The sequence below is a fragment of the Ornithorhynchus anatinus genome, chromosome 9, assembly GCF_004115215.2.
Source record: "Ornithorhynchus anatinus isolate Pmale09 chromosome 9, mOrnAna1.pri.v4, whole genome shotgun sequence".
NCBI lineage: Eukaryota > Metazoa > Chordata > Mammalia > Monotremata > Ornithorhynchidae > Ornithorhynchus > Ornithorhynchus anatinus.
The window spans coordinates 9,391,304-9,416,423 of record NC_041736.1 but is presented as its reverse complement, the minus strand read 5'-3'; the positions used below and the strand labels follow the sequence as shown (position 1 = coordinate 9,416,423).

At 39.7% G+C, this 25,120-nt stretch overlaps 1 protein-coding gene across 3 annotated transcripts in view; it reads left to right on the top strand.

The window, feature by feature from the left end:
• Positions 1 to 25,120, top strand: part of CCDC148 (coiled-coil domain containing 148) — a 130,084-nt gene that overhangs the window by 83,631 nt on the left and 21,333 nt on the right. For all 3 annotated transcript variants that reach the window (XM_029071515.2, XM_007671139.3, XM_029071514.2), the window contains 2 exons: positions 5,555 to 5,695; positions 24,007 to 24,125. In XM_029071515.2, the coding sequence (XP_028927348.1) occupies positions 5,555 to 5,695; positions 24,007 to 24,125 (260 nt within the window). The remainder of the gene's footprint in view (positions 1 to 5,554; positions 5,696 to 24,006; positions 24,126 to 25,120) is intronic.

Sequence of the window (25,120 nt, the reverse complement as noted above, 5' to 3'; positions counted from 1 at the left end):
AACCATCACAACAGATCAAAATCTATTCAGTTTTTGAAGACCTCCTGAAAAGGAGAGTCCATAGCTTTCCCCAGTTACTTGTCTGTGGTGTTGAATAAATTTTTCTTTCAGAAGAGTCTTCCTTAGACTTCTAAATTGGCTCATGCTACCAGTTATGCCTGTGTCCTCATGTTCTATACTCTGTGGGGATGGAAGACATTTGTTCTCTTTCCTTTGGTTCGGTCCCTGAGCTCCCTAACCACCATTTCTCCAGGGTGAAATTTCCTCATATGTCTTACCTTCCTAGGCCTAATTTTTAGTGGCTCTCTGCTGATTTCCAACTTCTTATGTGTATGTGAAGTTTCCACTAAGAGCACAACTCCCGGCAGCCCCAGAAACCCACACATACATGTGAAACCGTAGTATACGCCCAGCAGCTTCCCCAGAAACAATATCCAGACCCAGATGTTTGCCCCGGACTTACAGCAGCACTTGAATGTGGATCAGAGTAAGATGTCTGAGGTCAGAGTAAGTTGCTCAGGTCTCTACGCCTCCTAGTGTAGCACTGTTTTTTGTTGGTGGTGGTGGTGGTTTCACATTTGAGTTGGAAACTGATCCACTGAGAAAAAGTCTCCAGCCAATTGTCCTCTTACCTTTGATCTTGATTGTATTGTCTCTGCTTATTGATGAGAGTGTTCTGTGGGACAGAATCACAAACCTTGCCAGAAGTCATGATAGATTAAATATATCACTTCTACTTGATCTACCAGTACTGTCACCCTATTGTAGAAGAAATTAGATTAGTCAGGCAGAATCTGTCCTTCATGAAATTATACTGGTTATTGCCAGGATATTAGTTTTTTTTCCAGTTATTCACTAATACAGTTTATAATGATTTCTGTACAGCATATTTTCCAGAAGTAGAAATTAATCTTACACTTCTGTCATTTCCTGGGAGCTTCCTTTTCCTTGTTAAAATATAGGCATTAAGTGGGCCCCCTTGCAATTTTCAGACTCTTTCCTTCTCAGATTTTCAGAAATGGTAGCTGCTGACCCTGCAGTGATTTTGTCCATTTCCCTGTCGAGGTGAAAAATGCAATTTCACTCCCATGTTCACATAGGAAACCAAGATGAAATGGACCAGGAGGTTATTTTAGATTTGCATGGGTCAAAATGAAAATGTCAGTCCTAGACCACAGAGAATTGTCCTCGGGATTACACCCATGGCTCTGCCATTGAATAGTCTTGAAATTCTGAAATTATTTCTCTGATCCTTTTTTATTATGCACAATGTAAAGTAAATGCCTCCAGATGTTATTTATAAGCAGTATGAAACTCTTTTTTAAAATGGTATTTGTCAAGTGCTCACTAAGTGCAAAACGCTGTACTAAGTGCTAGAGTAGATACAAGCTAAGAAGGTTGGACACAGTCCATGATGCACATGCACATCTTAATCCCCATTTTACAGATGAGGTACTTGAAGCACAGAAAAGTTAAATGACTTGCCTGAAGTCACACAGCACACAAGTAGTGAAACTGGGATTAGAACTCAGTTCATCTGACATCCAGACCAGTCAGCTAGATCACAATGCTTCTTCAGATAAAATGGTTAAATTTAGGAGATTGTCTATGGCATGATGACATAGATAAGAACAATAGACCTGTTAGAGGTGTATTTCACCATTTTCGCCTGTTCTTTTATTCTGACAGTCACATTTTCTACTGATCCATTGTGCAGCAGCTTTCTCATTCAATCTTTTTGATCTTTTTGAAATTTAGACCACGATCTGTGTGCAAATGTGCTTGTTATCTTTGCTATTTGGCCATTTATGGCTTACCCAGCAGCAGTAACAGCAATCTCTTGCAGGCAAGAATGATTTTTCTTTCTTTGTGGGTTATTTACGAGTTTTCCCAGTGATGCCCTGGATGTGGAAATATCAAAAGTTACCATAGTAATATTTAAAGAAACTATGAGGCTGTTTGGTCCCACTGTGCTCAGAAGGGCCCGGCTATAGACCAAGGAAGGGACTGTGAGGTGCCAGAGTGAGAGAGGGGGAGGAGAACAAGCACTAACAGTGAATGCATGTTTTCTCACTTATTCTGCACCCACGGCTATATTCCTCAGCAATGTCTTTACTGCATATTTTGGAAGCTCTCTACCAGGGTCTACATAAGTTACTGACAGCTGGAGAATTTATTTTCTATAATAAAAAAATCCGGGAGGAGTAGAAGGATCTGTGACCTTTGGGCATTGATATTTGCCCCACCTTCAATCCCATAGCACTAATATACATACTTTTAAATCATATATTATAAATCATTTATATTTATACTATCTCCTCATCTAGGCTGTAAATTTGTTATGGGCAGGGAATGTGTCTGCCAGCTCCATTGTATTGAATTCTCCCAAGTGCTTAGTACAGTGCCCTGCAAATAGTAAGCATTCAATAAATGCCATTGATGATGATGGTGATGAAGGCATTTCTCTTCCTTGGGTCTAGACAGCCACATGCCTCATCTCCTCTCTTAGATGTCAGAAATCTGTATCTGTATTCATAACTTCCTGAAGATTCTCAGGTCTGTTTATATGCTGACTAGTGTAGAAGGACTAGAAAAACTGCTTGTGAAAAATGATGCAGTTTTACAGATCAAACCTTATATAGTAATATGTCACATTCTGTAAAGCAATCAATCAGTGGTATTTATTGTGAGCTTGTGTGCTCATCCCTGTACTAGGTACTTGAGAAAGTATGCTAATCATAATAATAATTGTATTAAGAGCATAATATGTGCCAAGATACAAGATAATCAGATTGGACACAGTCCCTGCCCACATGGGGCTCACATTTTACAGATGAAGGAGATGAGGCACAGAGAAGTTAAGTAACTTGCCCAAGGTCACACAGCAGACAAGTGGCAGAGCCAGGAATAGAACCTAGGTCCTTCTGCCTTCCAGTAGAGTACTGGAAACTCTTCGGGTGTGATCCTGAGAGGGTTGGGGGGTGGGGAGGTAGGCACCAGATATTTTCTGCTGCCTACCCAACAATTCCTTAATCAGACCTTGTTATCATGCCTTTGTTTTCTCTCAATATAATGAGGGCATGATATTAGCTGGTGGCTCTGTATTTTGTAGCTCCCTTCCCTCTTTGGCTGTGACTTCTGAATGAGGCAGTCACTTCTGAAAATGAAAAGAGAAAAATTTGAAAAACATAGAGGGGACTGGATAATCTAGTTTTTTGCTCTTTGTTTCCAAGCAAGATAGCACCTGCCCTTAGCCATCTCAGGGAGATATTTTTCCAACATATTCTCCTAATCTCCTCTCCAGAGAGAGAGAAATTTGACCGCCTCCTGAGATAACACATTCCTATATAGGAAGTTCAGATAAAGTTATAGAAGCCCTGAAGAACAGAGTCATTGAGACTTGAGCCAACATCTGTTCTCTTCTTTCTCCAGTCTTATTTTTTTCCTTGTACTTAATTCATTCTTTCTGTCAGGACCTCATTTTCCTCCATGTTCAGACAAACAATTTTTCCCCTGTTAATTGAAAATTGATGTTTTTTGGCTCCTGCAAGGCAAAGTTCAAAAGCCTAGCTTCTGTGAATTTCTGCTTCCTTGAGAGCAGCTTAGACTAAAATTTCTAATCTTTCATCTCCCACTTAACCTTTTAACATTGAATTTCTCCTGGTCCTGGAGATTGATTTCTTACGAACTATTTAGCTGCAACTTTGCAAACTATATTTTTCTGGAGCTAATCTGATCCCATTTAACTTGTTCTCTGACGTGATTATCTTAGAACAGTGCTTGACACATAGTAAGCACTTAACAAATACTATTATCATTATCATCATCACTTATAAACTGTTATCCACTGAGGTTTCTGCTGCAATCCTAAAATTAAAAAACACTGGCCTTATTTTTCAGTAACATCAGCAACTAAATGTCCCACAGCTTCTTTGAATTCCTAAAGAATATGAATCTCCAAGCTTTATTGGCACCTGATAGATTGTGATGGGAATAAGATACTTAGAGTTTGTTTTGTTAGTATTTCTCATTTCATATGTGTACTATTATAAATCAGCATATGTTTTTATAAATTTAGAGCAGAATCCTGCTCTACATTACTTGAGGATCACAAAGACTGACTCACTAAACACATTTCCTCTTTATGTCTTTCCATGACTTTCACTACGACTTGAAAAAAATGTTGCTTTTAAATTGTGTGTTTCCTTAGACCTGAGGTTAAATCTCCCAGTAGTGATTTTCATCAAGTATTTACAAATAGGATTTTGAAATGGATATAATTTTGAATATTTTAATAATCCTCTCCTTGATGCTCCTGGCTACTATTGAGGTAATGATCCCTCATCATTTGAGTCATTACCATTCCTAAAAAGGTCCAGGACAGTGCATTGTATATGCTTTACAATGAAAATGCCTTTCGAGGTGGTTTTCCTTTTTGCTTCCAGTTTACTTAGAAGCCTCTCTGCTCCAGACTATTACGCTAATATTGATTCCTTTGCCCACCTACCAGTTTGTTCTGTGATGCTCTAAAATGCCGAAGTCGGCTTCTTGTTCTCTCTGTGCTGACAAAGCCAAACCCCTCAGCTTTCTCTGTGGTTATCATCCCATAAACACCTGTAAAACAGCACTTCTAACTACTCAAGACTTCCCTTTTCCATTGTCCTTCCGGAGGGAGCTGATGAAAGCCTAATTGGATCATTGCTTACACTACCAGCAGCTCTGATTTACTTTTAATTGTAAAGGTATCATAGTTTAGACTGTGATCCTGTTGTTGGGCAGGGATTGTTTCTATCTGTTGCCAAATTGTACATTCCAAGTGCTCAGTATAGTGCTCTGCACATAGTAAGCACTCAGTAGATACAACTGAATGAAGTTGAAGCTTGCTGGGTGTAAGCCAGGCATAAGAAGATGTAACTGTTTTAATCTTTAACTGTTTTAATCTTTGAATTCCAATAATTTTTCTTTAGGTCAACTGATTTTGTAAAAGATCAAGCACTGGGAATCCTCAGAATTTCCCCGAGGACTTCTCTTATGCTCTTTCTATCAGACTGTATACATCAGGGCTGAAGCAGCATGGCTCAGTGGAAAGAGCCCGGTCTTGGGAGTCAGAGGTCATGGGTTTGTATCCCAGCTCTGCCACTTGTCAGCCGTGTGACTCTGGGCAAGTCACTTCATTTCTCTGGGCCTCAGTTCCCTTATCTATAAAATGGAGATTAAGTCTGTGAGCCTGATATGGGACAAGCTGATTACCCTGTATCTACCCCAGCGCTTAGAACAATGCTCTGCACATAGTAAGAGCTTAACAAATACCAACATTATTATTATTATCTTGAGCCTTAATCTGGTCCTGAATCAAGCAATCAGTAATATTTATTGAGCACTTACTATGTGCAGAGCCTTGTACTAAGTGTTTGGGAGACTACAATACAATAGAATTAGCAGGCACATTCTCTGCCCATAAGGAGCTTATACAGTGAAATGGGCTCCTCAGTGAAGGTTGTAGAGAATCATTACCTGGCCTTTCTAAAACACATGTCCAACTTTTGTGTGTCAGGTTCTTCAGTGGCGAGCTCACCAGGAAGAAGCTGCCAGACTGGAATTTGCACTGGTGATCAGAAGAAAGGAGAAGGAAGATGAGGAAGAGAAGTTACGCAAAGAAAAGGAAATGCTTCACAGAACCGAGAAGAAACAAAAGGTATTAAAAGTCACTATTGATGTGCAGATATGTGCCGTAACTGACCTCAGTAATTGGGAGTCTTATGAAAAGTCCTTGGTATTAGTAAAAAGATTAACAAGTGGTAAGGAGAGGTTTGCCAGTGTTCATTGAACTCCAAAGCTGTGTGGACTTGCACAGTGGTATTGATTTATTGTTTTTCCTGGATTTGGGAGGAAAAACTCTGTAGACAGGAATTATAGTACCTGTTGTCATTGTTCAGACTTGTGCTAAGTAACAGTATGGAAAAGACTGGCTCTTCCTTGTATTGCAACCTAGGTTACTGCAGTGCAGCAACTGAACATTGAAAGGCATGGTATCTGCATTATAGTACTCTGCACTGGCAGCAGCACCAAGATTTCTCAAAAAACGTTTAATATGGTAGGGCTGCTGCAGCTTGCATAGTATTAACGCTTTACTATCATGCATTCATCCTTCCCACAGCATAAATTTGACTACTGGCCTGGAAAATGTGAGTCCACTGATTTAAGGTCTAATAACACCTCTTAGGGAACCTATGAAGAATCTAGCACCATCTATGGAAAATTCTCTTTATATATTATATATTTTATGTGCTTTTCTTTCCCTCCTTTCCCCATCTCTGATTTTTATTACAGGGAGACATTTGTCTCAAAGGCAGCCTTTTGTTTTAGGCGTGCTTTGCTTCTTATTTTCCATTTGCGATTCTTATCCCCTTCTGATGTCACTGTAAACCGCAGTGGAGAGGAATCCTCAAAATGCAATTTAACTTCAGGTTGTTAATACATATCAAGGGTCAGGGTAAAATGTGGTCAAGATAGAAGTATTAGCAAATAATGCTTTTCAAAGTTGTTTTTTTCCCCCTTGGGGGTAATGTAAGTTTGCCCAAGGCTGAGTGACAGTTTTGCCTTGAGAATCTGCGTATTAGTCATGTATCTGCTTGAAACACCATCTCACCACACAATTTTTATAAGTAAGAAATTTTGTCTTAGTGATGGGAAAAAGCATCCAGTAGAAAAATAACCAAAATTTACCAGTGTTCCGCCTAATGGAGGAATGAAGAATGGAGAGAGAGAGAAAGGCAATGAATGCTACAGTATTTAAAAATTGCCCTCTTCTTCTACATTTTCTTTTAATTTAATCTATTACATTTTGGGGAAAAGAGGAGCTTTAAAAATGTTAAATGTTTAATTTGTGTGTGCTGTAGTAACTCTGTTTTATATCCAATGTCTAAAAGAGCACTTTCAGTTCCACGATATGAATAAAATTATTCAGAAAATCTTATGGAAGTTGTTTCATCATAGCCAAATCCTAGTTTTTGTGGTAGTTTCCTGTTAATTTCAGATCAGTTGGTTGTTGTTGATCTTAGATTTAATTCTGAATTCATTCTGGACAGGCTCCTTTCTAATTTATTTTTCTTTTGGATAGCCATTTGGATACTAATTTCAGTATCCAATGATTCCATCTAATTCAGAACTAAGAGAGAATTTCTCTTAAGAACAGTTCGATTGTAGCTTCTTGGTTTGTCTGACCAGTTAACTCTATTGAACACCTTGTCCAATCAACACTGTTTTTTTCCATCCCTAAGGAATGGACATTAATGAAATCTGGGGGGATTCTGGATGGCTATCAGACAGAATTTCTGGATGGGTGGCATAAAAAGAGAAAAGCAGTGTAGCATGCCTTAGTGGAAAGATCATGGGCTTGGGAGTCAGAGGACATGGGTTCTAATCCTGGCTCCTTCACTTGTTTCCTTGTGACCTTAGGAAGGCTGCTTAACTTCTCTGTGCCTCAGTTACCTCATCTGTAAAATGGGGATTAAGACTGTGAGCCCCATATGGGGCAGTCTGATTATCTTGTGTCTGCCCTAGTGCTTAGAACAGTGCTTGACACATAATAAGTGTTTTTTAAAAAGCATAATAATAATAACTATATTATTATCATTATAAAACAACAGAGGTGAAGGAACTTGTGAAATATCCATTCCTGGATATTTCAAGGAAAAGAATAGACATCATCTGTCTTGAATGTTTAATCATTCTTCAATCTAAAGGCAAGGAGCTGGACTACATGATTTCTGAAAGAGGTTTATGGTTTTATGCATAGTAGAGGGAAATCCTGGGATGGCACTCATTTTTCAACTATATGCCACTTTTTCTTCCTTCTATTAGAAATTTGTAGATATAATATCTTAAATATCTTTGGCCTTTCTTATGTCAGCCAGTGTAATTTTATTGGTTTGAAAGAACTGCTGAGTAGGAAGAAGCACATGCATAGAATCATAAAATTGTAAATTAATAGAGCAGGAACGAACCTTTTATGTCTTGTCCTCTTGCATTTCTTCTCTGCTTTAAGCTGTTCTGATCTTGTTCCTCCATAATAATAATAATAATTGTGGTATTTGTTAAGCGCTTAGTATGTGCCAAGCACTGTTCTAAGCACTGGGGTAGATACAGGGTAATCAAGTTGTTCCCACGTGGGGCTCACACTTTGAATCCCCATTTTACAGATGAGGTAACTAAGGCACAGAGAAGTTAAGTGACTTGCCCAAAGCCATACAGCAGACAAATGGTGGAGGCGGGATTAGAAACCACATCCTCTGACTCCCACACCTGTGCTCTTTCCACTAAGCCAGAGCTGCTTCCCGTAATTGTGCTATTTTCTTTACTCCTCTTGGATGTTCTGCCATTATTTTCCCTTTTTGTAAATTTTTCCTACTGCTCTTCAGATCCGGTGTAGTCCAGAGTTTAGCCAACTTGGTAAACATTTTGTCCATTTCATATCTCCACCTTAGCAGGGGGAATCTAATAATAATAATAATGTTGGTATTTGTTAAGCGCTTAATATGTGCAGAGCACTGTTCTAAGCACTGGGGAAATCAGGTTGTCCCACATGAGGCTCACAGTCTTAATCCCCATTTTACAGATGAGGTAACTGAGGCACAGAGAAGTTAAGTGACTTGCCTGCAGTCACACAGTTGACAAGTGGCAGAGCCGGGATTCAAACCTGTGACCTCTGACTCCCAAGCCCGTGCTCTTTCCACTGAGCCATGTTGCTTCTCTACCTGAATTCCATTTAATTCTCTCCCTCAAACATCTGTAGTCCAACCTGATATGCTTCTAGAATGGCTAGATATCATTAATTATGAATAATAATATTTAAGCTCTTACTAGAGCCCAGCACTGTACTAAGCTGATTTTTAGAGATAAAATCACCAGTTCCCACATGGGGCTCAAATTCTAAGTTGTTGGGAGAACAGGAATTGAATCCCCATTTTGCAGAGGAGGGAACTGAGGCCGTGAGAAGTTAAGTGACTTGCCCAGGGTCACACAGCAGGCAAGTGGCAGAGGTGGGATTAGTACCTAGGTCAGCTGACTCCCAGGTCTGTCCTCTTGCCACTAGGCAATGCTGCTTCTCTACTCACTGTTCTTTCTAACCTAGGCAAGCAGCATAGTGTAGAGAATGTCAAGGCTGATGAATCTGTTCAGTATTTCCTTGATAAGCTGAATCCAGGGACTGGGAAGCAATACACCTTTGAAAAAGGTCCAGCCACTGAATTGATACTCCCCTAGGTTGTAGACTCCTTGAAGGCAGGGATCATGTCTTCCAACTATCCCAAACTCTTAGTAAAGTAGCACAGAGAAGGCCCTCAGCAGGTCAATTGATTCTTTCTCAGAAGGAATTTGCCAACCACAAACACTACTCTTTTACCCTGGAAGATGCTCTTTTAAATCTCTGATCACCAGAATTTTTATTTCTCCCTGCCCTGAACTGAAAACAAAGCAGCCTATTCCCTGTGGTTTCAGACACCACCAGATCCATCCTGACAACTGTTCCCAGAGGTCCAGGAGTAGAGACAACCCATAACAATAGAGTTTCAGTATTCTATGTGAATGGACTTTTAAGTTTATTCTTATCTTAAAGTTAAACCCAAGCGATTGTTTGCAATAGTTTGTCAATTTTAAATTGATAAATTTATAATTTGTTACATTTCCACTCTAGAATAATGAGAATGGCACTAAATGCATTTTGATGTCATTCCTCTTTTTCCCCTCATTTTAGCTGGGTTTTATGCAGTCGATGTGAAGCTATTCAAGAGCTGAGGGTTTGGGTATGTTAAGGGTCATTTATTTTGGGGGCCAACTCAGCCAGCCAGTCACAGTACTAATTACAGTGGAAGCATGTCTAAGTGAAGAGTGTCTGAAGAGAAATAAATTCCAAGGAGAACATAGATTTAAATGATCAAGGTCCCCTTCCTTGAAGGGCAAAGGCAAGGAAAAGTCATCAGATACTGTCACACCTCCCCAAAGCCAAAGTGAACAAACAGCTGATGCAGTTGTTTTTTGTTTTTTTATCGCCAGCATCTCTTTCCCTCTTCTCCTTATCTGGTTCCCCCATTCTCTCTTACCCTTCTGCCCTGGAAATGTAGAACAAATCTGACTCCCACCCTAAAGTTGTGCAATATAGGAAGGACTCAACAATAGAGTTGGAGCTTCCTCCCATTTCACCTTTTATATTTATAACTCTCTTTAAAACCTGACCAATGTGATGACCTGAATCAGCATACATTCTCCTTTCTCTGGCATTGCTTTTCTTTTCAGATTTGAGGATGGAGGCCTTCAAAATGTTGGACCAAGAAAACTCACTTAACATGGGAAAACCATGTATTGCCAAAAAATGCCTATCAATCTCTTCCCTCAAGGACTTATAGCTCATTCAGAACACAGCAGAGTTGGGTAATAAAGAACCACAGAAAAAGCATTCTTGGTTATGAGCCTTAAGTTGTGTAACTTCCTGGCCCTAATTCATTATTGGGATTAAAGTATTTAGAAAAATATGCAAGATCTATTTCTTTGTCCAAGCGTGGAAGACTTATAGACTTGAATTGTCTTCAATTCAAAAGCCTAGGCTTCCTCTCAGTACCATCACTGTTGACCTACCACTTTATCTATGGACTTTGCCCTCTCATTTCTGCTTAATATCCTTCAGGTGACAGGAATTAAAGACAGAAACCACAGGAAGACCCTAGGTTTAAGAAAACCCTTAAATGAAGTTACTGTTCTCCAGTACTAAAAATATAATCTGGGTCTCTCTACAATACTAATGAAAAGGTGCACAATTAAAATTTTAACAGAGGTCACATATCCTTTAAATAGTTCCTAAAATGAACTTGAGTTAAAAGAAGTTTCCTGTCACTGAATGGCTTGTAAGGTCCTTGTGGATGGGAATCAAAGTTTACTCTATCCATGGAACTCACCTGTGGTACTCACAGTCAGCAGGTAATAAACACTACTACTTCTATTTCTACTCCTAGTTAGTATGGTTCGCTGCAAGCAAATATGTACTCAGTAATTATTCTTGATTGCGCTTCCTTGCTTGAAGCCAGCAAATTTGAAATGATACTAGTCATTAGCTGAGGCTCAGGGAAAACAGTGAGAGATGACTTGTGTTTTAATATACCATTTCAGATTCTTCATTTTTAAGATTGTTTCACTACCAGTGAGGTTCTTCAGGTGGGACTCTGCAAACCAAGTTTCAGAGTGTCATTCTGAGTTTTAAATCTTGCATATGGCTAGGAAAGATAGGCAGAAGAGTGGGTTAAGCCTCCTCTGTCTTACAATTTCAGTTCCCGTACTTTTCTTTTTACTACACATTTAGCCATGTTCAGAAGACCTTTCACTTCCCATTAGATTATAACCCTTTTGGGCAGGGAATGCACTTTTTGCTTTTGTTACACTTTTCCAAGTGTTTAGTACAGTGCATCACACACAGTAGGCTTCCAAAAAATAACATTACTAGTACTTCTAGAGGAGAAATGTTCAGAAGTGAGTTTAATGATGCCTGAATCTTATATTTTAACTGTCCTTGTGTGAAAGTGATCATAATGATAGCACTAACTACTGCAACTATTCCAAAATGCAAAACCATAAGTAAGCTTCAGTCATACGATAATTAGTTTGTAGGGGGCTTGTCCCTTTGTTAGTGCCCTGAAAAACTGCTTGACCTACTTTTTATGAAGCCCATTCTTTGGCTGAGAACCCTTCATTAGTCTTCTTGAGGTATAGATCTCCCAGTTTAATTTAAGCTTGCCTGCTCTCATTAACACTAACTGCCTGGGGTTGTAGCCATGGAGCATGAGGGCATCAAGTGCAGGTCCAGGCAGTCCAGATATCATACTGCGTGAACTGTGAACCCTGGTTAACGTAAACATGCCTAAAAGAGCAAAACCATAAATGTTTACAAGTGGAAAGGAATTACTCATGCATTTCACAGACCATAGAATAATCTTTCAAAAAGGTCAAAAATGAGGAATGAGTCCTAAAACAAAGAAGAATTATGCAATATTGACGGAGGCAGAAAGCAGGAAGGATACTGGATCTTCTCAACTAATTCGGGGCTTTAAATTCTACTACAACTACTACAGGTTATGTGAGTGAGGAAAAGGATGGGGTTTATTGGCAGCTCATGTGAGATGAGAATCTCCCTTGTTTAACAATAGTCTTCCAAAAATGAGAGGTGATTGGGCACAAAAGAGAAAACTTGGGAGGAGACATTGGACACATGATCTTCACCATATTGCCTATTTAAAACAGGAGAGCTGAGTGGGATGTCAGGCACCTAGAAATATTATGCTGGAGAGAGAGGGAAACCTTAGAAGTCACATAGATTTGAAAGTGACAGAGAAATCGTAGCTCTGAAGAAAGTTGAGGAAATGATATATCCCAGTGAAAGAAAAGTCTGGAAGAAAAAGTGGGCCTAAATGATGTTGACAGACAGTAGAACAGAGGAGAAAGCAGAAGAAATAAGGGAGATAGTAAAAGGGCAAAGTTAGCGGACTCTCTTTTCCAATCAGGAAAGTCTACCTTCCCTGCTCTAGGTGATTGTCTATTATGAACAGACTCCACACTGATTGGTTTCAGTCAATTTTAGCCCATTTACTTTAGGTGAATGAAGTAGTATTGGTCATGCAGTCAAGGAAAAAACCATGATTCATGCATTCATTCAATCGTATTTATTGAGCACTTACTGTGTGCAGAGCACTGTACTATGAGCTTGGAAAGTACAATTCAGCAATAAAGAGAGACAATCCCTGCCCACACCGGGCTTACAGTCTAAAAGGGGGAAGACAGACATCAAAACAAATAAACAGGAAATGATATAAATAAATAGAATTATAGATATAAAAATATGGACTGCATCACAAATTTGTGTGTCATCCAGAAAGATATACAAATGACTCAAAAAGATAATGTAAACAAACTTGTTTTATGAAGATTTCATAAATATTAATCCCAAGGGTCAAATTAATAAATGAGGTAATAAGAAGTAGCATGGTCTAGTGGAAAGAGCCTGGACTAGGAATAAGAGAAACTGGGTTCTAAATCCAGCTCAGCCACTTGTCTGCTGTGTGACCTTGGGCAAGGCAATTGATATCTCTGTGCCTCAGTACCACCATGTGTAAAATGGATATTAGGTCTGTAAGTTCTGTGTGGGACAGGGACTGTGTGTAACCTAATTGTCTCCTACCTACCTCAGTACTTAGTACAGTGCCTAGCACATAGCAAGGGCTTAACAGATACCATTTAAAAAAGAATTAATGTAGTAGGTAAAGCTTTATTTTCCAATGTAAATGAGGCAAGAAAAACCTAATAAAACTTTAATACTTTTTCTTGTTTTTATAACTCAAATACATTTATGGCTAACTACTAAGTTTAACCTTTCCAGTGTGAGCATGTGGATTATTGCTAACATTCTCTTATCTGCAGGTAATGTGGTACAGGGAGAGCAGTGTTGATGAAAAATACAGAAAATCAAAAATCCTTATTTTGCCTCTAATTTCAACTTTCTCCTTCCACCAAACAATTCAACAGAGAGGGGGAAAATACTCACAAAATGTTGATGGAGCCAGAACATCCTCCCTTAAGGCTTTACTCCTTTGAGAACAACAATTTAGGCTAGGTCATTATTGATACTGACAATATCTGTGTTAATGTCTTCCATGGAAGAATAAATATTTTAAAGGAACACACTCCAACAATGTAGCATGTCTGAGAGCAGCAGCTGCCAGACAAGGGTGGCCTGTAACCATCAAAAGAAAGGTGACACTCCTTGATTGGGATCTTTGGAGAGAATGCGATGATGCTGACATTATGAGGTTGCAGACTAAGCCCTTTACAGTTCAGTAAATGTGACATTAAGTAGAAAAATCCCAAACAGACTGAAATGTCACAAAATATTAAATACAGTAATAAAGCAGTGGACAATCATTATAATCAGAAGGGCAAGGGGCTGTTGGTAGAGCATCAGTCTTTCTGGTAGTGCCCAATCAATGAGTAACATTCACAAACAGTAATGCCATCCTCAAAGAGAAAGCGTGGTTATATGGTGCTGCATATTGGGTTGCATTTAGCTATGCTGTTTTAGGGGATGGTACATCAAGTTGCCCAGAACTTTTCTGTGTTAGAGAAGCAGCGTGGCTCAGTAAAAAGAGCCCGGACTTAGGAGTCAGAGGTCATGGGTTCTAATCCCAGCTCTGCCACTTGTCAGCTGTGTGATTTTGGGCAAGTCACTTAACTTCTCTGGGGAAGCAGCGTGGCTCAGTGGAAAAGAGCCTGGGCTTCAGAGTCAGAGGTCATGAGTTCGACTCCCGGCTCTGCCACTTGTCAGCTGTGTGACTGTGGGCAAGTCACTTAACTTCTCTGTGCCTCAGTTCCCTCATCTGTAAAATGGGGTTTAACTGTGAGCCTCACGTGGGACAACCTGATTACCCTGTATCTACCCCAGTGCTTAGAACAGTGCTCGTCACATAGTAAGCACTTAATAAATACCAACATTATTATTATTATTATTCTCTGGGCATCAGTTACCTCATCTGTAAAATGGGGATTAAGACTGTGAGCCCCACGTGGGGCAACCTGATGACTATTAAGACTGTGAGCCCCACGTGGGGCAACCTGATGACTTTGTATCTCCCCCAGCACTTAGAACAGTGCTTGGCACATAGTAAGTGCTTAAATGCCATCATCATCAAGTATATTTGTGTGTATATATTCCCAGTTCTGCCAGGGTCCATGTTGTCTAGAATATGTTGTTAGGGAATTAGGGAGCAGCTGGAAATAAGAACCTGTTTGGATTTGGAGTGCTGTGGCTTTTGTGCATGTGCACATGTTCATGGCCAAGTGTAATATGTGCAGGCCAGAGAGTCAGCAGACCTGGGTTCTAATCCCAATTCCGTTACCTGCCTGTTGCATGACCATGGGCAAGTCACTTAACTTCTCATTTGCCTTATCTGTAAAATGGGGATTTGATTTCTGTTCTCCCTCCTACTTAAACCATGAGCACTTATCTGCTCCAGTGCTTAGTGCAGTACTGGGCACATAGTAAGTGCTTAACAAATTAGGAACTTATTAAATTATTGAGTTATTAATTTAGGGTTTGAAGAAATTAGTGTATATATACATACACATCAGTGGTATTTTTTGAGCAACTACTACATAGTGAATACTGTGGCAGAGGCATGGGAGCAGACAACTACTTTATTTGCATCAGTTTTGAAAGCAGAGGGAATTTGAAGTGAGCTCTTCTGTTCTGAGGCCCCATGAGGTGAAATAGCTGGGATCTTTTCAGTTGAATACTAAACCCCTTATAGTTAAATAAGCGAAAAGGAAAGGTAAATTTCCCAGCAATTCTAGAAATAAGATAAAGAAAATGCATTTCTGATTGACCATTCTAGACTAGCCCCCTCAACCCTCACCAGAATTTGAAGTCAGCAGAATTTGCTGAAATAGCTTCTTAAATTGACCAGATTTTGTGAAAGCAAGGCATGGTGGGTGCATGTTCTGAATTGTGATGGTATTCTATTTGAAATATTTGAGACTGCAACCTCCATGTCTTCTCTGCCAAAGTTTTGGCTTCAGGCATTTAAGAATTAATAGGCTGAGCAAGCAACATGTACTGTATATTTGTATACTGAGATACTTGGATGAAAGGCTTTATGTAAGTAAAAAGAATTGTTAAATTTGCAATCTGTGATAGATGAAAGGAAACATAAATCCAGCTGCCAACCTGTGAACCCAGCTAGCTATTCTTTGTATCAAGCCAGAATTGTCTCCCTGTGAACCAGGCAGTCATTATGTGGTGCCCTAAACACCCAGGGAAAGTGAGTATGGAAGAGAATTGGGCATAGGAAATGATTTATAGTTAGTCTTCATTCTTCAGTGACCCACTTGCTTCTTCTTCAGTGGTTCCAGCAGAGTCATGTAGCTTGAGGATAACTGCTGAAAATACACTATATATTCTGTGTATACATGATAGGTTGATAGTGAATTGTCACCCTTAGCCTCTCTGCCTCTGAGGTCTTCGATTGACTGGGAAATGGTCTGATAGGTTGCTAGGGTTAAAGCACTGCTGAATGTGTGTTGAGAGGCTACATTGTGCTGTTGGCATGCTCTTTCCTCCATTTGCCCCTCGGTTATGGTAGGTCTTTTAGAAAATGCATGCTGTTGCTTCAACAGCTTAGCCTCTGAACCAGATTTAGCCTCAGCTTTGACTCCTAAAGTCTCCCTTCCTTTTCACCCAAACTGCTACCACCCTGCTACAAACGCTGGTCTGGACATGCCCACACTATTCCATTAACCTCCTCACCCGACTCCCAGCCTTCACCTTCTTCCTCCTCTAATTCCTAATGCACACTGCTGCATGGACCGTCTTCCTGAAGCATCACTCAGCCCACATCTCTCCTCTCTCAAAAGCCTCCACTGACTTTCTGTGTCTCTGCACATCGCATAAAAACTCCTCACAATCTGCTTCAAGGATCACCACCATCTGGCCCATCTTACCTACCTACTCTTTTCACACACTACTCCCTATCTTGCTCTCTTTGTTCCTCCCAAGCCAACTTTCTTCTTTTCCAACTTTCTCACTTTTGCCCCAGCACTCACGTGTACCTCCCTACTTGAAAGTCCCTTTCTTTTTTTTTTTTTTATGGTATTTGTTAAGGGCAAGCCACTGTACTAAGTTCTGGAGTGGATAGAAGCATATCAGGTTAGACACATTCCCTGTCCCTCATGGAGCTCACAGTCTCCATCCCTTTCATTCAATAGTATTTATTGAGCGCTTACTATGTGCAGATCCCTTTTTACAGATGAGGTAACCAAGGCATAGAGAAGTGAAGGGACTTGACCAACGTCCCACAGCAGACAAGTGGCAGAGCTAACATTAGAACCCATGACCTTCTGACTCCCAGGCCTTTGCTCTACAGCTCTCCCCACATTTAAATCTTTCCTAAAATTCTATCTCCACCAACAAGCTTTTCCCGATTGATTGGCCAGAGCCCTTAGGAATAGCATACCTTAAGTCGACTTTGGCACTTAAATTTATTAACACCCTCCTTGAAATAGTTGTCTCTTCCCTGATAGAATGTAAACTCTTTGTGGTCATGGAATGTGTCCCTTCTATATTCCGCACTTCCCAAGCACCAAGTGCAGGACAAGGCAGCAATGAGTACTTCTCCCCCTTCCTCCTCCAACTGAACGTATTCATTTCCAAGTGTGGATTTTAGTATATGTGTGTTTGAGAATATGGGTGTGTCTGTCTCGTTCTGTCTCTGTGTGCCTTACTGTGGTCTCCACCTGTGGTTAATCAAATCCCAATTCCATTACCTGCCTGTTGCATGACCATGGGCAATCACTTAACTTCTCATTTGCCTTATCTGTAAAATGGGGATTTGATTTCTGTTCTCCCTCCTACTTAAACCATGAGCACTTATCTGCTCCAGTGCTTAGTGCAGTGCTGGGCACATAGTAAGTGCTTAACATAGTAAGTGGTAGTCATTGAACACATACAGTGTGCAGAGCACTGTACTATGTGTTTGAGAGTATGGTATGATAGGAAGCAACATGGCCTGGTGGAAAGAGTATTGGCCTGGGAATCAAAAGACCATGGGTTCTAATCCTGGATCCACCACTTTCCTGCTGTGTGACCTTGGGCAAGTCACTTAACTTCTCTGTGCCTCAATTACTTCATCTGTAAAATGGGAATTAAGACTGTGAGCTCCATGTGGGACATGGACTGTGTACAACCTGATTAACTTGTCTCTACCCTAGTGCTTAGTACAGTACCTGGCATATAAAAAGTACTCAACAAGTACCTTTAAAAAAGTAGGAGTGGTAGACACGATCCCTGCCCTTAAGGAGTCTACAGTCTATAGAAGGAGACATATTAAAATAAATTTCAGAAAGGGGAGATAGGGTATAAAGATGAGTACTTATGTACTGAGGAGCTGAGGATAAGGTGGATATTAAATGTTTGAAGGGTAAAAATCTAAATGCATAGATGATTCCAGAAGGGAGAGTGAGTAGAAGAAATGAAAGCTTAGTCAGGAAAGGCCTCTTGGAGATGTTAGGAGGGCTCTGAAGGTTGGGAGGGTATAGTTCTGTCAGATATAAAAGGGGAGGATTTTCCAGGACAAATGGAAGGTGTGGGCAAGACATTGGTAATGAGAGAGATGTGTTCGAGTTACAGTGAATAGGTTGGTGTTAGATTAGTGAAATGTTTAGTCTGTGGTCACCTGTCTCCTCCATGATGCCCTCTAATTTCCTCTTATTTTTGTTACTCCTATGTGAAGTGTGGGTCTTTATGTTAGAACTTTAATAAGACTTTAAGAAAGTAATGGGATGTGCATTTGGATTCTGCCAGAAAGATGGGGAATAGGTGCGCTATTTGTATAACTTTTTAGACTCCCTTAAATTATCCTTATTTAAAATAAATAATGATGGTTTGTCATCTTTGGGTAAGTCTGGTTTGGTACCTCTTCAATGTATGGTATTACTTCATTTGGTTCTTCATGGTGTTAGAAGAGTTTTAGAAATTGTAGGTTTCCTTGTTAATTCAATCAGAACCCAGAAAATGACTGATCTTGTGTTTTAACTTTAATATCAAAGATGTAATATGCTATAACTGAGTTCAAACACTATATCCAGTTTATGAGTCTGTTAAGTGTTAATGTCTTTAAGCCCAAATAAGTCATTAATACCCTGGAGATTAATGAACTGATAGAACTGCAAATTGAAGTCTTTTCCTGTTCTAAGGTTAAACATGATATGGAAAGCCTGAAATCAAAGTCCAAAATGTTCACCAATTATAGTGCCTTAACCCTCACCTTCTGCTCTTCCATGTGTGAAAAGCAATTCCTACTTCTTGCTATATTACAGGAGTTCTGGGCCTAAAGTCGCAATGTAAAAAATATAATTTAACGCTTGTGTAACTATAGTCCAAGCTTTTTTAAAATTCAACTTTGAAGTACTTTAATATAATGCAACACAATTCATGCCAGTAGGCTTTTTAATGGGAAACAAATTAGTTGGAAGATTATAAAAGTGAACTAATATATAAAATTTTCCTAAATTCCTTGAAAAAATTCAGTATGGTGCATATTACTATGGTTTATGAATATATTTGGATAGAGAAGTTGCTGCAGAACACTTGTTAGTGTTACAACATGATGCATGCTAGTAGGCTTTTTAATGGGAAACATTGGTTGGAAGATTACAAAAGTGAGATAATATATAAAATTTTCTTCTTAAATTCCTTGAGAAAATTCAGTATATGTATTATTATGGTTTATGAATATATTTGAACAGAAGTTGCTGCAGAACACTTGTTACTACAGTTCTGCCAATATTACAGTAAAGTGCATAAAATAGACTAGGAAATAATGACTGGGAAATAAAGTGAATGGGAGCCTGAGACAAAAGAAGTTATGGAGAAGATTATAGGGACATGAGTTGTTTTTCTGCAAAGTAAAGAATGGCTCCTTTTCTTGTTGTTTTTGTTGAATTGTTGCTTTTACTGAATACACCATATGTACCTGGCATCAGATGCCTCCATTTTTAGATTAGGAGCTCCCTCTGGACGAGGGATTGTGTTCAAGTTAAAGTCCTTGAATTTTCCCCAGTCTTTATTCTAGTGTATTGGACAAAGTAAGTGCTTAACAAATATCATTATTATGATCACTGACAATAGTAAAAAGGAATATGTTTTTCCTGGCTACCTGGACTAGAATTCAAAGCCAAGCATTTGAATTCTATCAATTTTTACCATTATTCCTGGGACAGATCATTTGTAGTTAATAATAATGATGATGGTATTTATTAAGTGCTTACTATGTACCAGGCACTGTACTAAGTGCTGGGATGGATACAAGCAAATCAGGTTGAACATAGTCCCTGTTGAATGCTTCACAAAGTTGACTGGCCTCCTATCTCCTACCACAGCAAGGACAAACTCCTTAGCACTATCCCCAAGGCTCCCTATCAGCTAGCACATGGACTCCCGCTCCCTCTATCTGAAAAGCAGCATGTCATAGTGGATAGAGCATAAGCCTGGGAGTCAGAAGGTCATGAGTTCTAATCATGGCTTGGATACTTGTCCATTTGTCTGCTGTGTGTGACCTTGGGCCAGCCACTTAACTTCTCTGTACCTCAATTACTTCAACTGTAAAATGGGGATTAAGGCTGTGAGCCCCAGTGGGAGAGCGACGGTGTCCAACCTGATGATCTTATATCTCCCCCAATGCTTAGTACAATGCCTGGCCCATAGTAAGTGCTTAACAAAAACCATATAAATATAAATGAATAAAATAAAAAGAGCAATGATCTGGGAGAGAGCTCTTGGGTGGAGATGAAGGGGTGAAATGGAAAGGTCATGAAGTAAGCCAACCAGCTGCTGGGAGTATTCCTCAAGACATGGGGCAAATTAGGGAGAGAAAGAGAAGAGAGCAGGGACCGTTTCTATCAACTCTGTTATAACATACTCTCCCAAGCAGTTAGTACAGTTCTCTGGACAAAGTATGGGCTCAATAAATACTGTAAAGAGGTAAAGAGGGACTTATATTCTGTATTTTGCTGAAATCGTATTATGTGAGCTCTCTTCAGGCAAAGTTCTACTGGACTTACATTTCAGCAGAGTAACTAATGGGCAAGTTCCTTCTGTTTTAACTAAATGGCATATTTGTCTTTGAGATTTCAATATTGTTCCTGGAAACTCAACATAGTAAATTCTCCATTGTCCTGAACTATGACTTGTATAGTTGCCAAACCATCTCCACTTCCCCCTCCTATCTGACATCTGTTGCAACCAGACAAGGGGAGCCTCCAAGCCCTGGGCCAAGGGATGAGAGGGGCAAGACCAGAAAGAAAGGGGTGGATGAGATTGGATCAGAGTTGCCATTGCTGAGGATGATTTTTTATCGAGTTTGTCTTGAGTCCCGATGGTCACTCCAATATCAACAACCACAGTCAACGCCCCATTGCCTTCTTTCCTCCACTTTAGCTCTGTATGGCAACAAAAAAAAGGCTAAGAAGGAGTAATTTTTAATCATATTGTTTGTAAAAATCATTTTCAGCAATTGGCAACCATGGCAAGAAGGCAGATTGCTGGGGGAATACGCCATAGGCATAATCTGCGTATGGCAACAATGTGTCAACAGAAGCACTCACTGCTCACTTTCTAGCAATTTAGACAATCACACATGGAAAAGCTCAGAAGAGAATTTGGAACCTAAATGGGTCACAGTGATTCATTACACAAGCTGAAATGGAAATGCTCAGAAGCACACGAGCATTTCCTTCTCTTTTCATGGTCTCTGAATTCAAATTTGACAGCTACCTTTTCTATTATGAGAAAAATATTAGCGGTTTAATTAGGACTACATCTCCCCAGATCTTTCTGTCAATTCTGCTTCATCTTAGAGAACAGCATCAGTTATATTTTATTTATCATCTGAATCTTTTTCATATAGTTTATTATCTTATCCCAGCATCAGTCTCAGACATTCACATTATAAGAAAAAAGGCCAAACGCATACAGAATAGACTAACTTAGTTCTTTCTTGAACTTGCTCCTCCTTACTGAAACCACATAACTGCCTGACCAATACATACCTCACCTCTTTTCTAATTTTCTATTCCCTACTTCCTTCTACTCACCTCCTGCCACTTCCCCCAAAGCATAAAGCTTTCAACATCCTGTTATCCATTAGCATAAATAAAAGCAACCTTTTAACATACAGCAATAATGGTGTTCAATGCTATATTTGTTGTAGACTGAACTGCCATAGAGGATAAAAATATACTTGAGTCATAGGTCATATGCTTTAAAGACAATAGCATACTATTAATATGATTCCCTGAAAGTCAATAATAGTTGTGTGTAGATCAGAACTCAAGGTCTCAGCCAGAGTTATCTTTATAGTCTCAGAAGTCCTCAAAATTGGTTTCTGTGCCTTCACATTTTCATTTATTTTTCTGTGGCTGTTGGAATTTAGCAAATGATATGATACACAAAAACATAGTGCTACTTAAATTCAGTTCTTACCATATGAACTACAGGATAATGCTCTCTCTCTTTCTGTTTTACAGATGCTAGTAATGGCATTTATTGAGTACCTGCTAGATGCAATGGCCTCTTCTAGATACTTTGGAATTTCCAAACAAAAAATGACTTATTCCTTGCCTGTAATGAGCTTATACTTTAATCGGGAAGACAGACATAAAATATTTAGGACTAGAACAATGAACAAGCTCTTTCTCTAAACTGTAAGCTCACTGTGAGCAGGGAGTCTGACTACCAACTCAGTTTTATTGTACTCTCCAAGCTCTTAGTACAGTGCTCGGCACACAGTAAGCACTCAGTAAATACGATTGGTTGATTAAATAATTGAGTGTTCAATTGAATAATCATGTAGGTAGGTGCTACTGATAGTTGATGGGTTTGTATGACTTGGGGTGCTGAGAATTAATCCTGGAATGTGGGAGGCCATGGTGTGTCCTATTTGGAGGGAACATCACCACCAAGGGAACGAAACAGGGGAGTCGAGAACAGGGTATAATTCAGACTTTGGCTTGAGAGGAACAGAGAGGGCAAGTTGGGGAATAGTGAGGGAAGATTTGTAAGGTGGGCTCAGTTGGAGAGCCGATTGTGAGACATCTCTGCTTAAGGTAGAGGGATCTGGGAAGTCATTGGAGGGTTTTGAGGAATAGAAAGGTTTGTGCTGAGCCCCATTTCAAGAACCTGATTTGCTCAGGAGTATGTGGTATGTGTATTGGAGTGAGGTAGGCTAGAGGCAGGGAGAAGAACAGGGAAACTATAGCAGTGTGACCAGTGCTTATACCAAGGTAGTATCAATCAATCATGTGGCTCAGTGGAGAGAGCCCGGGCTTGGGAGTCAGAGGTCATGGATTTGAATCCCAGCTCTGCCACTGGTCAGCTGTGTGACTGTGGGCAAGTCAGTTAACTTCTCTGTGCCTCGGTTACCTCATCTATAAAATGGGGATTAAGACTGTGAGCCTCATGTGGGATGATCTGATTAACCTGTATCTACCCCAGCTCTTAGAACAGTGCTCTGCACATAGTAAGCACTTAAATACCAACATTATTATTATTATTATTGTTGTTATTAAGCGCTTACTATGTGCAGAGCACTGTACTAAACACTTGGGAGAGTATAATACAATAGAGTTGGTAGGCAGAGTCCCTGCCTACAATGAGATTACAGACTAGAGATGGAGACAGACATTAATGTAAGTAAAACATTTGTAATATATAAATATGTATGTAAATGCTGTGGGTTGAGGGTGGAGTGAATGTCAAATACCCAAATATCACAGATCTAAATGCATAGAAGATACAGAAGGGAGAGGCCCCCCACCCCCCACCCCTGCCCAGTAAAAAAGGGACTGAATTGGGGAAGAACTCATGGAAGAGATGTGGTAGCTGCTTGGGTGAAAAGGGAGGGACAGATCTGGAAGATGTTGTGTAGTAAAACTGGTAAGATTTAGCAGTAGACCAAATGTTAAGGTTGAAGGATAGCGAGGTATCAAAGATAACACTAAGGTTATCTTCTTGGATAGGGAGGATGGGGGTATTTTTAATAGAGATAGGAAAGTTACAGGAGGAATGGGGCTAAGGGGAAAGATAAGTAGTTCAGTTTGGGACCTATTGAACTAGATATGGAACAGGCCATCCAAGTGGCAATATCCTGTGGGAAAAGGGGGTACAGGATTGCAAATTAGGTAAGTCAAGACTGATGAGATTATTATTGTTTATTATAATTATTATATATTAAGCACTTGCTACATGTCCAGCAGTGCTGGGGTAGATACAAGTTAATGAGTTTGGAAATAGTCCCTGCCCCATATGGGGCTCATTTGGAAGTTCTTTGCATAGAGGTAGTAACTGAAGCCACATGAGTTCTGCTGGTGTCTTTCCATATCTGTTATTGTACATTTCAATATTATATGACATTCCCACACTAGATAAGAAAGTACTGGGCTAAAAAAGAAGAGAAGTGGCAAGAGATGGAAAAGAAAGCACTGCAGCGCTTGGAGCAACTAAGGAAACTAATGGCTGAGCAGGCTGTGAGAGACCATGAAAGGTAAGAGGAAAGATTTAGAAAAGGTTAATGGTGAATCGGTCATGAATCTTCTCTACTTTAATGTGTTGGGTCATCCAGCGTTTTTTGCCAAAATGAAAATTTTTTTCAGTTCCTATAAAAGATAGTCACACATGAGAGCTTTATTGTCATGAACAAGTGCGGGGGATGGGACTCTTTTTAAAAAGTTCCGACAAAAAAAATTGTTTTTAATGATCACTTGTTTCTGCTATAATTCATGTTTCCAGTATGCATTTTGGCTGAAATCTGATTAGGGAATTAGGAAACAATTTTCCAACAGTACAGGGCTCTCGGCCTCAGTATGCCAAACATTACAGAAGAAACTGCCTGTCCCACGCATGTATGTGATATCACACTGAGTACCACTTCCAGAGTTTTTCTTGACATGAGGTTTCACAAGAATTCAGGCTCCACATTGTAGGACAACTAAGGATACTGAAAGTTGTAGGACATGTATATTCCTACAGAGCATTTACTCGCCTCACCCTCAGTCCACAAGATTTATGTACATATCTCAAAATTATATGTTTCACTGTGAAAGCCCATCCTTCCTGCCCATATGAATGGCCTACAAACAGCTTCAGAGTTTGGGCCCCCTTTCATTTTCACTTTCTACTCCTGGGGTTTTTACAATCTCTATCTATATCTAACGGTGCCCTTCTTTACTTTTCAAGTCAAGCAAGCATGTTTCTAGAAAATCTGGATTCCGCAAGAAGTTTCTTAAAAATAAATGTTAACAAGCACAAACCAAAGAGAGTTATAGAAAGAGATTTCCTGAATTGTATTCTTAATATTGAATCAGGACCTCATTTCCCTTTCTCTGGATTCCAAACCCTAGCGAAGAGCCAGAGGCCAGAGGATAATATAGAAATGATGCTTTAAGATCCCCTGCAGCCAACTAAATCTTCGCCCTTCCTGCTTGTGGTGCTTCATTGTGAGGGAGCCCAATCAAAATGCTCAAGATACTGACAGAGCAA